At 43.6% G+C, this 17,775-nt stretch overlaps 1 protein-coding gene across 1 annotated transcript; it reads left to right on the forward strand.

Moving 5' to 3' along the window:
• Positions 1-273: 273 nt before the first annotated feature.
• Positions 274-3,387, forward strand: LOC125002109 (homeobox protein Nkx-2.5-like). Its single transcript, XM_047577281.1, has 2 exons — positions 274-986; positions 2,225-3,387. The coding sequence occupies exons 1-2, from the start codon at positions 542-544 to the stop codon at positions 2,863-2,865; spliced, it is 1,086 nt and encodes a 361-aa protein (XP_047433237.1). The 5' UTR covers positions 274-541; the 3' UTR covers positions 2,866-3,387.
• Positions 3,388-17,775: the final 14,388 nt, after the last annotated feature.

The raw sequence follows: 17,775 nt of genomic DNA on the forward strand, positions 1-17,775 counted from the left end.
GAGAACAACTCAAGTGATATGCTTCTTGCAAAAAATAATTAACAAATTTAAAAAAAAAAAAAAATGCGTGCGTAAAATATAATAATAAGCGTTTTTGGCACGTTCCGCACGCAGAGAAAAAGACACACACGGTGGACAGTGGGAGATCAGGGAGTCACTGCAATACTTTGTCCACCATATCCACACGAGTCAAAAAAAACAAAACCAGAACGTGCAACGTCACGCTCGCTCCACCTTCCATCCCTCTGACTCTCTCCCAAACGATCCCATTCCAGCCCACACGGACTTTCCATTTCACACACACCCCTCCCCCTGACATCAGAAAGGCAGAGGCGCTCCTTCGCCCCGGTCCAAACTCCACTTACAAAGCCCGACATTCAATCTGTCAGAGAGGAGACCTGCATGGACAAATACCCATGTTTTCCTGCAATTTGTGGCGATGAGGGATCCCGCGGGCTTAACGCATCTCCATTTACCAAAGAAGGGGCTATTAGGCCCAATTATTTGTTAGGAAAAGAGTGGCAAAGGAGAAGGGGAGTGCATGTTACTCGGTGGACTTCATTTCCTCAATGCTGAAGAGCAGGAGCTGGATGACATGATGCTGCAGAGCCCGCTCACCTCCACGCCGTTTTCTGTCAAGGATATCCTCAAGCTGGAGCAGCAGCAGCAGCAGCAACAGCAGCAGCAGCAGCAGCAGCAGCAACAGTCCGGGTCCCTGGAGCTCTCGCACCGGGTCCACACGCAGCAGCACTTGCCCCGTTCTCCTCCCCAGCAGCCGCTTTTCCAAACGGCGCCGTCCTGCATGCTCGCCGGGGCCCGGGACAGCCCTTCCTTCTCGGATGGAGAAGACAACCTGGCTTACCTTAGCGCGCTGGCTGTGCGGGAGGAGGACCGCGGGGAGACCAGCCTGTCCCCGGACATGTACGTCCACCCCGGCCTGCAGGGAGCCAAGCTGGAAGCCGCCGAGCTGGAGGAGCAGGAGAGCAGTGAGTGCAAAGACAGGCTGCTGCACCACACAGGCTAGACAAAAGGAAACAAAGGCAACGAGAAGCAGTGTCATAAAACAAACCGCAGCACGTTACAGAGAACGTGGCTGAGATGTTGGAGATAATATTCAAAACAAGTGGCGACGTTTGTCACTTCGCTGCCTCCAATTTTTAAGTAGCCACAGAATGATTTGCATGACTAACCGCAGAAGTAACTTGACATGTTAGCTGAGCCAAACTGCTGTCACGGAAAAAAAAGTAGAAATATGACACTGTTACGCACAACGTAATTTGGATTTATAGATTATAAATACAGATCTAAACAGTTGAATGCTGAGCAGCTTCAAGCTGGAGAATCCACATATATCCTGGGATTTTCCAAATAACGCTCCTTCTCTATCTGTTTCAATATTTCACTAGATTCTGTTATTGTCATTAGTTTGATCTTAACGTTAAATTCTACAAAATAATAAAAAAATAAATCCTAAAAATACACCATTACGCATGAAGTGCAAGATAAAACAATAATCTCCTGGATCAGATTGAGCAGATTTCTTTTCTGCGCCGAGGCTACATCCTAATAAAGAGCCATCAAGTGGTGAAAGAAGTCGGTGTCAGCGCGACCGGAGGCCTGAGACGAATCCAGTGAAGTCTGGAGATGTCAAACACTTTCTAGTGGCTCAGCTTCGTGCCTGTTATCCGCAGTCTGTTATGATGTGTGGACCATAAACCGACAATTAGTCTAAAGAGGCTTGTAAAAGAAATGACACCGAGGAGAAGCGCTGATAAACAGACGCGGCGAGGCCGGCTCTTCTCCAAGGGCACACGTTGTTACTCATTAGTGTAAATTGTTAAAATATTTAGATTTAAGCTGCCCCGCGTCATTTTGAGTTCAGATGTCCACCAAAATTAAACCATTCTGCCTCAAGTTGTTTAGTTTAGGGTGTGTTCTTCGTCCCATTTTATCCATAATCATAAGCCTCGTGTTTAAGATTTGAGCTCGGCTAAATAGTTTTGTATCTTTCCTGGAATTTTTAAAAGAAATAATTAAAATACTCTCCTGTTGGCTCTGATAAGAACTTAGAAGTTTGAGATCGTGCCTCCTGCTAGAATGGTGTTGGAAGTAGACGGGGAGTAATTGTTGGCACAATGTCGGTTTTACGCACGATGGGGGGGGAAATACCAGTCATGCTTTTGGAGATACATAAACACTCGTGTGACTTTTCCACTCTGCCCAGAGAACTGCGGGATGCTGTCCAGGGACGAGGCAGCGGAAGTCGGGCAGGGAGACTCGGAGAGGCCGGTGCAGAAGCAGAGGAGCCGGCGGAGACCCCGAGTGCTCTTCTCCCAGGCGCAAGTCTTCGAGCTGGAGCGGCGCTTCAAGCAGCAGCGCTATCTGTCCGCCCCGGAGCGGGAGCACCTGGCGACCACCCTCAAACTCACCTCGAACCAGGTGAAGATCTGGTTCCAGAACCGACGCTACAAGTGCAAACGGCAGCGGCAGGACAAGTCTCTGGAGGCGGCGGGGCAGCACCACCCCCCGCCGCCTCGGCGTGTCGCCGTGCCCGTGCTCGTCCGAGACGGCAAGCCCTGTCTGGGCGGTGCGCAAAGTTACGCCGCCGCTGCTCCGTACGGCTCCAATCCGTACAGCTATAACGGATACCCTACCTACACATACAACAACCCCGCTTATAACACCAACTACAGCTGCACGTACACCAGCATACCAACCCTTCCTCCGTCCGGCACCCCCAACGCCTTCATGAACATGAACTTGGGAAACGTGAGCGGCCTCAGCGGCTCCCCACAGGCCCAAACACACCAAGGGACACCGGTCAATTCCTGCCAGGGCTCCCTGCAGGGGATCCGAGCCTGGTAGCTACATTACAACCAAAACAGCGCCGTTTTTTTTTCTTTTTTTTTTTTATTATTGGAGCTTTTCATTTTTTATTTTTTTTATTTTATTTTTTTTCGGTCAGCCCACAGCCTTTTAGAAGTGTGTATTAACTTGGTCAAAATGTCTCAGAAAACAGTATTGATTATATCATGGATCTGCGCTTGGATTCACGCCACTCCACGGCGCTGTGAACAAACGTGCGCGTGAAAAAGCTGGATGTCACGCGGTGGCATGTGCGCAGAGCTGGAGTGAATTTTATTTTGTGGTCCAATCATTGCTGGTGCTCTAGTTTGGCACCGGGAGGACTAAGGCGCAGCGGGGAAAGTGCGCACGTGTTTGCGCATTCTTTCCTTATTTGTACTCACGCAGACGACTAATTTTTAAATGACTGTTTTTAACTGTTCTAGGCCATGGAGAGACTGCATTGCTTTAAAGTGTGTTTGGTTCAAAAGAGAATTGTTTTAGTCTATTTCACATCTATACAAATAAAACCGAGAGATCAAAGAAGGTGACTTTTGATTCTGCACAAAAAAATATATATATATATTTAATCTTCTTTTGTAGCTAAAGGGTGAGCGTGGTTTAATTGGCCGCTGTGATGACTCTGGGGAAAATGTTTCTTTAAATAACGCAAAGAAAGAAAAAAAAACAACCTATCTAGATGTTTTTGCTTGCACGCGGGGTCACGGTGAATGAGAAGGTGAATCGTAGATGCGCGGTGGCAAATTTTGCTCATACACATGGTAGAGCTGCTGGAGGAGGCCAGGCCACAAGAACTCTTTGTCCCGGTGCCAGGCGACGTGAAAAGAGGAAGTTATTCTCCATTTGAGGTCCTTTAAAGGACGCGATTAAGCACCTAAAATACCCCCGAAGAGCGAGCTGCAGCCGGGCCAAGGAGCGGGAATAATGGCTCTTATTGGATTGTCGGACAAAAGGTGTGTGGTAGGCAGAGCCGGGCACTCAGCAAAGACAAAAGCGCACAGGGGCCGTGAGATTGACGTCCTAATATTCCCATTTGAGCGACAGGCAGCGGGCTATTCTGCGCAGAGAAGGGGACACGGAGGAAAAATGTGGTCACTTTTGTTCCCCTTCAGGAGGCTTTTTTTGTTCTGGGAGAAAGGCTCTCCAAGGTCCCCAACCGCGAGGCTTCGGGGGCAGCCGGGCTCGAGGTGATGGCAGCGGGGAGGCGTTTGTGTGAAAGAAGGGGGTATTATTGCTACAAGTTTCACCATTTATCCCAATGAGGAAAATGGACGGGAGAATTTTAAGAGGGAGTCTGTGAGGAGGAGGGAACGAGGTTCGTGTCCTGTGGCCTATTATTTCAGTGTGAGGGTGTTATTTCAGCCCCGGCCGATGTTATTCTCACAGGTAACAGTCGAGTCCTGGACGGGAAACCACAGCAGTCACATAATATAGATATTTTGAAGGATTTGCAGCGAGAGGAAACTCAGATATGTCAATTATGTCGTAGAACATGTGGCAAAAGTAGCAAATTACGCACAGTTTGGTGAAAGTAAAGCCCTGAAAGAAATGTTCTTACACGTTTGCTCTGGTGATGGATCCAGTGTTCACTGCGCGGACGCTCTCATTTGAATCTCGGCAGCGTTTGACTGGATAATTAAAAAAAATAGTTTTAAGAGTGAAAAGTCTTTAAAGGGATCAAGAAGTAGCTCAGAAAGCGATTAGAGATTATTTTGACTAACGCAACAGATAAAAGTGGAATGTTCGCATGTCCCAATTTTGTAGATTAGTTTTTTATTAATGCTTAACAGTTAAATGTTGGTCAAATTAATATTCTGGAAGATTTCTAGACGCGTCTTTTCTACTATTTTTTTTATTTTATTTATTAATTTTTAAATTGTGTGTGATTTCACTCTGCTTTTCAATATTTCTTCACAAACCAAACCTTAAATTGGACAGACCTGCAAAGTTTTTTGAACTTCCTCTCTGGGTTTTACGGCAGCGCCGTTAATGAGCCGATACGCACGAGTGAAAGTAGAAAACGAGCCGGCCTCATTAATTGTCCGCGGTCTAGTTTTGGCACCAGCAGGACTGAGGCACCGCGGGGAAATTATATACGCACACGTTCGCTCTTCTTATTTCTTCTTCTTCTTAAGAAAAAAAAATGCAATTCATTTTTTAAATTGCTGCTTTAAAATGTTTTATGGCCCAAACACATATATTAACCTATTTGCTGAAATAATTCCCGACAGGATGAACGATCGTGGAAGTTGCGTGAAAATTAAAGAGGGGACGCATCAATTGCTGTTTTTCCTCTGCTCGTAATTGTTCCAGCGGCCTGAGAACAGTCGCTCCCCGAACCCCATTCTTGTGTAATTACGCCCACGCACACATGTCCTAATGTGAGGCGGCAGCAAAGACTGAGGGCAAACAGCAGGAGCCACATTTACTAAAGCATCTCCCACTGAAACCTGCAGACCTCGCGTACATGCTCACTCACAAAGGTTTCTGGGTAAACGAGTCCAGTCCTTCCTCGGTGTGACAAATGGGAAGTTTACCTGCACATCGTGTTCATTTATTTCCAATTGACATTTGCCTTAAATTAAAAAAAACTGATTGATTCAGACAGGAAGGAGCAAATCTCCCCGTAAACATCTCTGTTATCGGCGGAGATCGACGCGCCCCTGCGTCTCCTCTCCCGTCAGACTCTCGGTCTCTGCGCCTCAGATTGAGATCTGTCCGTCTGAGCTGTTAACCAGCTGATCCCCTGTTTGGGACAAAAACACGAGGCCAGAAAAGTCCGTCACCAGAGCGCCTTCTCCTTTACTAATGGGGATTAATTGAGAGGTAAACACAGAGAGTCGATAAGCTCCGGGCCGCAGGACAGAGACCGATGGACGCAAATAGAGACGAGACAGAGCGGCGTCCGCGGGTACACAGCGGCTACCAGCTATATACAACTACAGGAATAACAATAACAACATGAGACGAACCTTCAAATAAAAAAAAATAATAAAAAAAAGTTTAAAGTATATTTTCACTGGCAGCTTTTAGCGGGTATTTATTTTTTCGGGGCTTTATTAAAAAAAAAAATTAAAATAAATCTCAGGTGTTCTTGTTATTTTGTCCGACCCCCCCTTTAACTCCTTTAATCAGAAACCTCACAATAATTTGTCTGCACCTAAAAATAAACAGCTAAACGGCGGTGGAAGAGAGTCTTTTCTGGAGCTTAAAAATACTTCTCTAAAAAATAAATTAAATAAATAATTAAATAAAAATAAAGTAAAAAAATCTGAAATGAAAATTCATAAAAAAAATCTGCTACAAAGTAAATGTAAAATTGGAAATATGAAAAAGGAAATATGGTGATTATATTATAAATGTTACAGTAGTTTATTCTGTTTTATTCTATACTTTTTTAAATGTAGAATTTATATATTATAATTATATTATTTAATTAAATTTCAAAATTAATTATATTTACGCAAAAATAATAATAATGATTAGATGCATAGATTACATGCATTAGAATTATTTCATTAATAATTAAATAATTATAATTCATGTAACCTCTGCATCCTGTAGAGTAAATGTGATGTCGTCCTATCGCTGCTAATAATAAACCACAGGTACCATTAATCCTCACACACATCTTTGATTTTGCTAATTCGTCCACTTCTTTGACTCTGGATCATCCAACACCACACGTCTCTTTCTCTCTCTCTCTCTCTGTGACTTTTCTCTAGTTATTCCTTTTTTTTTTCCTGCAAACTTCTGTGCGCAAATCAAACCCACACACGCCCCAAAGCTCCGTTCAACCGTCTCCATCTCACCTCTCGCCGCGTCTCCGCGTCGCCTTTCACTCGGGATTAGTCGAACCTCACCTGTGATCTTCGCCGATGAAGAGCATCATTTGTACCGACACGAACCCTGAAGGTATGGAGCTCACCGCGCGGACACACTGAGGGCAGATCAGAGGCAGTGAATCACAGCCAAGCACTGCACTCCTCCTCCTCCTCTTATTATTATTATTATCATTATTATAATTATTAGCAGCATTATCACAACTCTGAATCAATGCCCAGAGGAGCAAACATTACAGAAACTCAACCTGCACCGAGTTCTGGAGAGAACATGTAGAGGAATGTTCAAGTATTTACCTCGTCCTCACATTCAACTTTAGGACGAGGGTTCGTTCACTTTGTGCCACATTATCTGTAAGTAACACCACATCTAAACAGCTTCTTAATGTTATACATGTAAAAACAATATAATTTCTATTGCTGGAGGCAACTAACACATTTCAGATGATGTGTTAAAACACATAAATCACTGCAGGGATTAGATTTTCTCTCACATATTACAACTTTGTAAATACAGAAATACAGTGCAGCCTTTTATGGGAAGGTCAGCAGCCATTAGGCTGACACGCTGCACATTTCATTTCTTTTTTTATTTTATTTTTTTTTTTTTTTTAAATGAGATCTACTGTATCCCAGGAAAACACATGTTGCCAAAGGTGTCACCCGGTGCATGAAAGCATTACCACAAACCCTTTTCAGTGATGAGGTCATGGCTGCGTCTGCATCTTTATCAGCCGGAGAGTGTTTCTTGGCTCGCTCCGTGTTTCTGTCATAACACCCACATGTTTTTTTTTTTTTGCAGGAGGATCTGTGTCCACCACCACCACCACCACCACCACCACCACCGCTGCTACTGCTCCTTCTTCCTCCTCTCACACGGCCTCTCGCGATTGGTCATCGGGGAGCAGCAGCCTCCCACCACCGGAGGGGTCGAGCAACGAGCCGCCGCTCGGAGCAGCGACAGGTCCGGACAGGCTGCAGACACACACACACACACACACACACACACACACACACACACACACACAGGGACCCTTCAGCTAAAGAGCGGAGGGATCTGAACACACAGAATATTTCACTGTGTTATTAGTGTGTTGTTAAAACAATCACTCAGCTTCTGATGTGAGAAGCTCACTGTGGTTAATGGTCCCAACACCACCTCCTCCACCACCTCCTCCTCCACCTCCTCCTCGCTGCTATTAGTCACAGACCTGCTGGATGGTTTGGATTAATGACATTTAAGTAAAGAGAATAAATATGAAGAGAATAAATAAGAGCAAATAAACTGTCTCTTTTTTTTTTTCCTTTTTGTCCATCGATTTCTTTATTTCTTCTGTTCTTTGATTCCGTTTCTTTCTTTTTATCTCTTTCTTTATCTCTTTCTTTCTTTCTTTTTTGTCTGCAGCCTGTCTGGACCTATTTTCCCATCCATCCATCCATCCATCCATCCATCCATCCATCCATCCATCCATCCATCCATCCATCCCAATTTCTTTGCATAACTTCATCTCTATCATCCTTTTATTGATTTCTTTTTCCTTTCCATTATCCATCCATCCATTTTGTCCTTTATTTTTGTGTCATCCATTTCATCTTTTTCATTTCAATCCATATATTTTTCTTTCTTCCTTTCCTTCCATCACTCCATCTTTCCTGTTATTCGTCTAGCCACCCACCCTCCCATCTTTCTTTCTTTCTTTCTTTCTTTCTTTCTTTCTTTCTTTCTTTCTTTCTTTCTTTCTTTCACATCCATCCATCCATCCCTTTCTTAGCATAACTTTATATCCATTATCCATTTCTTTATTTCCCTTTTCCTTTCTGACCACATCTTTCTTTACTTTCCACCAATTCTGTTATGAATCCATCCATCATCTCTTTATTTTTTTCATGGCATTCATAGATTTCTTTCATTCTTTCCATCAATCCATCTTACTATTATCCATCCATCCCTTTCTTTCCATCTTATATGTATCATCCATCTCTTTCTTTTTTCCTTTCTATTATTCCTTAACATCAGTGACCACTGCTTCATACTATAAGACACAGTATATGACACTATTACCACAATGTTAGTAACAATCATAGCTACAATCATTCACATTAATCCTCTGTTACTCTAACCCTGCGTAATAACTGCTCCACAAAAGAACGACGGTTTGAGACCAGAGACAACAGCCTCTCGTCTCTGTTTCATCGAAGGTTTCACTCTGTAAATAACGTGTATATCGTAGAGTGTGTTTTGTTCCTGTTATATATAGTACGTGTGGTGTTGAGTGCCTGTACATTGCTGCTGCAATGGGGAAATTTCACGGTTTACGGATTAACGAAGCATCTGTCTAAACAACACTGAACATGGAAAACTGTGAAGATTTATTCGGCCTCCACCAACAAACCCAGTTAAATGCTGCAGCAAAGACGCGTTAGCGACTTTTAATGCGGCACAAAAGAAGCTTCTAACCCCAAAAAGCTGCAGCTTTGTCCATAAACACCAACTAAAACAGTCAAACATGAGGACATTAACGGTACTAAAGGATACCAACGGTCGCTACGGACGCTTAAAAACATATATGATATCACTAGAAGCTCTTTGGCGTTGGCCTCTCAGATCGCCGTCTGTGGGAGTTTGGCTCTAAAATGAGATATCCACCAATTGAAAAGTTGACACCTTCAAGCTTTAGTGTGTAAGTGCTCTTCGGAGGCTGCACAGTGTCTTCTCAGTCAGCCCGTGCACATGTAATGCTCACTGACGTCACCGTAATAGATTTTGCAATGGATGTGGATGTTTGGAAATGTCTCTTTAACTGGTTTCCCGTGTCCCGGGTCGGGAGACGGGAGGAAGGCCAGCCAAGAGAGCGGGCTTCGGCTCGTCCATCAGCCCAAGATATCTAAATATTTATGCTGTGATCCACATTATCCGCTCACTGGTGCGGCTTTCTGGGTTTAAAACGTTATGTTTCTGGGAAAATACACGAGTGTACGGTGTTTATGCAATGCTGCCCACGGAGATTTATCCTAAACTGTCAGGGTTTGCAATAACACACATAAATTGTGTTGTGTTGTGTGTGTGTGTGCGTCTCACTAACAAAAAAAAAAAAAAAAAAAAAAAAAAAAAATCATTAGGGTCATTAATTTGACTCTTGGTCCAGCTGGGAAAATCTGGGCAGGAGGAAAAGTGAATGAGTCATGTCTTCTTCAGCAGTTTTGATGTCCAGGTGCTCAGAACAGAAATCGGACTAAAGCGCAAAGTCATGGCCTAATAGGGGAAAACCATAAGCCTAAACTAACCCTAACCCTAACCTAGCCCTGACCTAGCCCCTAACTATAACCTAACCTAACCTAATCCTAACCCTAACCTAGCCCTAGCCCTAACCCTAACCATAACCATAACCATAACCTAACCCTAACCTAGCCTAACCTAGCCTAACCTAGCCTAACCCTAACCTAGCCCTTAACCATAACCTAACCCTAACTCTAACCTAACCTAACCCTAACCTAGCCCCTAACCTAGCCCTAACCTAACCCTATCCTAACCCTAACCCTAACATAACCCTAACCTAGCCTAGCCCTAACCTAGCCTAACCCTAAACTGGCCAGTAACCATAACCTAACCCTAACCCTAACCTAGCCCTAACCATAATCTAACCCTAACCCTAACCCTATCCTAACTCTAACCCTAAGCTAGCCCCTAACTCTAACCTAACCTTAAGCTAACCCTAACCTAGCCCCTAACCATAACCTAACCCTAACCTAGCCCTAACATAACCCTATCCTAACTCTAACCCTAACCCTAAGCTAGCCCCTAACTCTAACCTAACCTTAAGCTAAACCTAACCACGCGGCTAATTTTAGATGAATATGTGCAGAAGTTCACATGTAAATCTCCAAGAAAATGGCCCTCTAGCCAAATGTGCTACTGAAGGATTATTAAGTTTGAGAGAAAGAAGTCAGGACAACGTCAACGTTCAGGGTGTGGCACAAAAAAAAAAAAATAAAAAAAAATCAAGGCCCTCAAGTGGGCGGTTGAGAATACAAAGCCTTCAGTAAATACAGGCTAATACACACTCAGAGACTCTCTCAGGAATGTGTGCATGCTCTTCTTGAAATGTCGTATATTTACGGGCGTTATCTCGTGTTGATTAACAGGCTAATACCGACCACTTCACTACGTCGATGCTGCAGAGACTCTGCGGCCGATCAACAGGAGCCCACAGCAACGGCTTTTATGTCAAAGCGTAATACTTTTGTGTTCCAGTTAGGCGACAAATATCTGCAGTTTCTTGTTATTTCGACATGCAGAGCTTGAAGAAGGGGGAAACCCAGAGGCTGCAGAGTCCGAGAGTTCAACACGTATTACGCGTTTGGGAAAAAAACAGACGTTTACGGTCCAAAAGCCATGAATCCAGCTGACCTTAGACACTTTATCGTGTACTAACATGCCCCCTGTAATTCTGCGTCATTCAAATGTGAAATTACGTCGCTGCTGAGCCGTGAACTTTTTTGAACTTTCGGACAAAATGTGGGCTGGTTCGGGATCAGAAATTATGAGGGTCATTAACGATGGCGGCCAGAACGCCAGAAAGATGCTCGTTCTGCCTCGTTCTTCTTCTAATTTTACTCTTTCCGAGACAATGTGAATGTGCTCTGCTGGTTTCCCTTCCTAAAGAGTGGAGAAGTGCTCCGTAGACGGATCAGCGGACTGGGAGGTGTCCTCAGATGGTTTTGTTAGTAGCTAAATGTGAGCAGATGTGGTCGTTGCTGGATGACTTCTAAGCTTTGAAAAGACTTTGTTTTTTTTGTCTTATGTCTATTTGTCTTAGGAATCTTATTAAAGTAATAAACAAGATATTAATTCAATGTTTTAGGTGGGTTTTGATGCCATCAGCTGCTGCCAACATGTCACTCAACAAACTGTAATTATCAAGTTATTTCAGCTTGACAGAGTCTGTAAATATTTATTATATATGTATTTTGAATATAACTTTTTTTTTTTTTTGGCGCCATCTTGCTTTGCAGCTGAAATAACTGAATTTCCCCCGAGGGATCAATGAAGTCTTATCTTATCACTTGGTTTACATCCAAATACACAACTAATAAATACTGGTAGTGAGCTAGAAAGCTAAACTAAGACAATAAACATGGTGGACACATGTTTAGAGTTAGCATTTAGCTCAGTCCTGATAAGAGACTACCAAGAAACTTTAGACGTGGTTCCCACGAGTATAACAGGACTTTGACAACACCCTTACTTTTCATTCAGCGCTACGAGCAGGTGGACTTTTTCTTTTTTTTTTTTACTAGAGCCGTTAAGAAAATGTTAGCATGCTACCATTGTCAGTGCAAGTTGCTTTTCCCCTCTGTCAAGGAGAGTAATTGAAGGATTAGCTTGTAGGATATCTTTTGTACAGATGAAAGTATTGTAGTGTGATGATTGCACATGGAGGAATCTTTGTAGAATCACTAGAACTACTGGGATTTATCTTCCGGTGAATTTAGAGTGAAATTTTAAGAAAAATGCAATTAGCAGGTTAGGACTGACAAACCAACGAAGGGAAAGCTGCAACGAGGGCCCGGATTACGGCCCCAAGCAGAGTAAACAACCACACGCCAAAAATGGACAAAGCTCGAGGTCCACCCCTGTAAACCGGGGAAGATGATCAATCTCAGTTCTCAGGAAAGTCATGTGCGCCGGTTAAACCCGAGCACTTCTGTGGAACAGCAGTAAACAAAGAGGCTTTTGAATTACTTGGTAATAAATAAAGACGGAGGATTTTCTGTCTGAACGCACGACTGCGGACTTGAACGTTTTCACCAAGCTTCGTGGAACTGGTGACTGATTTTTACTCCTTTTTCAAGAAGGGACTCGGCTCTCCTTCTTTTTTTATTTAATCTTGTTATTATTACTATTACGTGATGTGAAATCAAGCATGCGTTGCTCAAACTTGTGTGGTTCTAGACACCCTCCTAGTGGGCCTCGAAGTCAGTGATCACGGAGATGACGAGGCCACGTTTAAAGATTGGTCTCTACGAAAAAAAATAAATTAAAGTGTTCAACGTGTGGAGGTTTTAGTTAACGAAAAATCCAGCAAGTAGCTGAGTTTACATCGAGACTTTTTTTCTCATTTCGATTGAAATCATTCGGATCCACCTTCGATCAGTTTAGGAAAAGGAATATTCTACCATTTATTTTACAGCATTTTCATTCGGTTTGTGCTTCTAAACCAGTTGTAATCGGAATAATTGGGTCAATGTAAACCCAGTGAAAAGACTAAAGACTGGCATAATGCACCACTCACAACTGTCTATATTTCTCAATAAAAGTCCTGTAGAAGTAGAAAGAGAGAGTCCGACCACAGGATAATGAGCCAATACTACACATCTATCTGTGAGATGAAAAGGAAGATGAGGATTACGAGTTAATTTCAAGACTAAATTAGAAGTTGTGTTTCCAGTCAGTCATGAGGCGAAGTGGTTCTGTTCCAAGGAACAAACTAAAACTCCTCCACCGGAAATATTTCACTTCCCGTTACTGGTAGTGACGTGCGGATCTAAACTGAAATATCGATACTTCCGATACCAGGTCTTTATGCTCTATAATCGATTCTCAGATCGATACTTCAGTCACTGAAGGTGATGCAGGAACACGGTGGAAAGAACAGAGTCACGATTAAGATGCAAGTTTTCATTTTATAGTAGCTCTTAATAGTCATACAGTAATTTATTTTAATGGCCTTATTATTTTACTTATTTCTTTTACGTGTCTGAAACAGCATTTTCACATATTTTGTATGATTGTGCCACTGGTTTTTTGTGTTGTATTAGCTCGTCTATGTAGTAAATGAGGCCACTGCCTCAGTGTAATTTACAATGAATAAATAAATTACTCTGATGTCTTGTATTATTTATATTTATATTTTATTGTATTGATATTGGATCGGTATCGCCGATACCAGCCTGAATTTGCTTCACTTCCTTTTACAAACGACTCGTTTCCTTGGACAAACAAACACACTAGTATAAACTTTTAATAATAACACCGTTTCATTCGTTTGACTGGCTTCTCTTTGACTAAGTTTGTGAGAGAAGCAGCGGGTGTTTTGCGTAACAGTTCTTCAGAAACGCAACAGTTTCAACAAAAATCGCACTTGAATAGTTTATATTTTGAAACGGTTGCAAAAAGAGCACACGTATTTATCACCATCTCTGTGGGTTTCGGGGCGTGTTCCTCAAGCTCCGTGAATGTGGCCGACGCGTGGGGATCCTGAATCATGATTAATGCTGTTTGTGCTGATCTCAACAGGTCTGTGAAGAGCGGCGGCGTTCGTATTTGGGCGACCTGCAGGTGGAGCGTCACCGATGGAGAGATTAGGAACTCATCCCACATTTGAAACCATTTATCAAACCGAGAGGAGGAACGTGTTGGTCCAAACCTTCTTCTTCTTCTTCTTCTGTCTTTCCCAGAGAAACATCAACAAATACATTCCCCCGGTTTGATCGATTTGCAAAGCGTGAGCGGGGTGTCCCCCCCCCGTTAGATCATTTGTCTTGTTGTTCCACCCGCGCAAACGCACACGCCTGGTGTTGACCTTGGCTCTGACCAAACCCGCTGCCGTGTGCCCTCAAGACGAGGGCGTGACCTCACTTGCCAAGAACCTTCCTGTCGGCCTGAATGGATCCCCTCACGTCTCCGAGCGCCGGGGGGAGAAAACAACAGAGGGAGTTGGAAAAAGAGGGGTAAAGTGAGATGAGAGACGTGTAAAGACAACATTTTAGCTTGTAGGCCGCGGGGAATGACAACAAACACGGGGGGGCCTCGAGTGAAACGGGATCTGGTGCAGAGGGGAGGTGGAGGTGGAGGATTTCTGCTGGGGAACATCGTCCACATGCGCTACGCTCAACTGCGTTCGGTTGCTCTGCGCCCGTACACGTGTAACGACAATAAAGTTCAATCTAACGTAACAAATTTGTTTTCACCAAATAAAATCCCAACGACATCCGTTCATTAAACGCACTTTTAAAAACGGACCAGAGCGTGTTTTTCACATTTTAAACTGGGAATTTAACCTTCGCTTTTAATTGTCCTGAGCCGTACACAGCCTGTAGCGTGGTCGACTAACTCCATGTAAATAGTAATTGAGGTTATCCGGGGGATTTTATTTATGTTTTTTTTGCGATAACTTACTGTTGCAGGTCTCGGTTTTCCTCTTTGTTGGTCAAGAGCGGTAAAGACCGTTTAAAGCTTGTGTTCTCTTCCACAGGTGAAGCTGATCTGAAGGATTACCAGCGGAGCAGAGGCTGTAATTTATGTAATATTGTGTTTGATAGCTCCAGTAGTCTCTCTTTTGTTTTTGGGTCTTATTTCTGATTAGGGTTCAGTTTTGGGGGTTTGTGGGTTGAGTGTCTTCTTGACCGACCCGTCGCGTTTTTTTTTTTGTTTTGTTTGTATCGTTTGATCTTAATAAATTACAGTTTAGACAATCTTCTGCTTGTGTTTGTATTCTTATATTCATTAGTTCCCCAACGCGGAGGCCTCCCGCCCATCCAACATGTTACGGTTTGTCTAGAAGCAAAGCTTAACAAAGGCAACTGGATTTGTTTGAGGCTTCTCAAAGACGTCTGACATATCTGTGAAGTGACGAATACACCGTGACCTGGAACTGACCTGGCACCTACAAGGTTTCATAAACGTCTTCAAACGTTGCTCCTGTTGACTGTATTTAACATCTGCCCACTAATTACAGGTCAGTGTAAGTGAACGTTTTTTTATTTTTGTTTGAGTGATGGTTCGTTGTCTGATTAAACTCTTTCGACCGGTGAATATCACTGATTAACCGTCAGCAGGTGACGATATGTAAAGCAGCGAGAGAACATTTTCTCCTCAAAGATCAAAAGACTTTAAGCCGACGACTGTGACAGAGCATTTTCTGTCATTTTTCTGGGATGTTCTTGGGTCTGTGTCAGTATCTAACAAACGTAATAAGGAAGGAAAACAGGTGAACTGACGAACGGAGGCGATGGATGGTCAAGGATCACTTGATGCAGCAAGTGAAGGAAGCCTGGATTTATTTCTGATCCAGCAGAGACACAGCAGCACCCTAAGCCTAGCAACTGGCCCAAACCCTGGTAGTGAACGCTAACCCCAACCCCAGACCCTAGACTAGATTTTATTGATCCCTTTGGGATGACTCCCTCTGGGAAATTATATTTCCAGCTGCTATGAACAAAAATAAGAAATAAGAAATAGAATAGGCAAAGTACGATAAACAAAAAACTCTTACTTCTTAAGCAGCTAATTGTAACCTTTGTAGCAACCCTAAGCCCAACACTAGTAGCTAACACTAGTCCTAACAGCTAATCCCAACCATAGTCACTAGTAGCTAACCCAATCCCTGGCAGCTAACCCCAAACCTAGTAGCTAACACTATTCCTAACAGCTAACCCTAACCCTAGTAGCCAACACCATCACTAGTAGCTAACCCAATCCCTGGTAGCTAACCCTAAACCTAATAGCTAGCCCAATCGCTAGTAGCTAACCCAATCCCTGGTAGCTAACCCTAAACCTAATAGCTAACCCAATCAATAGTAGCTAACCCAATCCCTAGCAGCTAACATCAAACCTAGTGGTTTAACCAATCCCTCATAGCTAACCCAGTTGCTAGTAGTTTACCCAATCCCTAGCAGGTAACCCCAACACTAGTAGCTAACACTATTCCTAACAGCTAACCCTAACCCTAGTAGCCAACACCATCACTAATAGCTAACACAATCCCTGGTAGCTAACCCTAAACCTAATAGCTAACCCAATCCCTCATAGCCAACTCAGTTGCTAGTAGTTAAACCAGTCCCTAGCAGCTAACCCCAACACTAGTAGCTAACACTATTCCTAACAGCTAACCCTAACCCTAGTAGCCAACACCATCACTAATAGCTAACACAATCCCTGGTAGCTAACCCTAAACCTAATAGCTAACCCAATCCCTCATAGCCAACTCAGTTGCTAGTAGTTAAACCAGTCCCTAGCAGCTAACCCCAGCACTAGTAGCCAACACCATCACTAATAGCTAACACCAAACCTAGTGGTTAAACCAATCCCTCATAGCTAACCCAGTTGCTAGTAATTAACCCAATCACAACCAGGTAACCCCAAACCTAGTAGCTAACTTTACCCCCGACCATAGTAACTAACACTAACCTAATCACCTAACCACTAACCCTAGTAGCTAAACCCATCACTAGTAGCTAACCTTAGTAGCAAATCCTGACAAGAGTGGCTAATCCTTAAACCAACCCTAGCGGCTAACCCAATACCCAGTAGTTAACACCAAACCTAGCAGCTAACCTTAACCCCAACACCAAACCTGGTAGCTAACCCGTCTCTAGCCGCTAACACTTATCCCTAATCCCCACCCTAACTAAAGAAAATAAGTTCACGCTGATTCTGACAGAAAGGTCAGAACACACAGTGGATCAGTTCATACTGACCCGCCCTCCACCAGAAAAACACCTACAACGAGGCACCAAAACTGAATAATGGGTCCTCTTGTGGGCGTTTGACGTCGCTTACCTGGGCTCACCTGGCTCCAGGACACACTCCGGGAAGAAGACAAGCAGGCGGAGGGAAAACCTTGGGTCCCGCCGTCCACGTGGAGACGTTACTTTGACGCGTACCACCTACTTAAAGCACTGCTGCTGCAGACCATGTGCACCCTTTTAATGGTGACAAAACTCTCTCTCTCTCACGGCCTCTTTCAGCAGGATAATAATCACCTGGTCACAAAACAGAAACGGTTCAGTAATGATTTAAGGAGAGCTGGAGGCGCGGAGTTGTTGGACGAAGAAGTCGCTGACGTCTACAGATCTGGGGAAAATATCTGTGAAAATGTTTGATGCTTTGTTAATTTCACTGACACTTCTAATGTTTCTATGAAACGACAGCACAGACGTCGCTCCAATTATTCCAAAATCCACTCGTCTGTTAAAAATAACAGCGACGAAATCGCATCGATCCACCGGTTTGTGGACGTTTCCCGCCGCTGGAGAAAGAAAAGAAGACAAGCAGACGACCTCGATG

The sequence above is a fragment of the Mugil cephalus genome, chromosome 2, assembly GCF_022458985.1.
Source record: "Mugil cephalus isolate CIBA_MC_2020 chromosome 2, CIBA_Mcephalus_1.1, whole genome shotgun sequence".
NCBI lineage: Eukaryota > Metazoa > Chordata > Actinopteri > Mugiliformes > Mugilidae > Mugil > Mugil cephalus.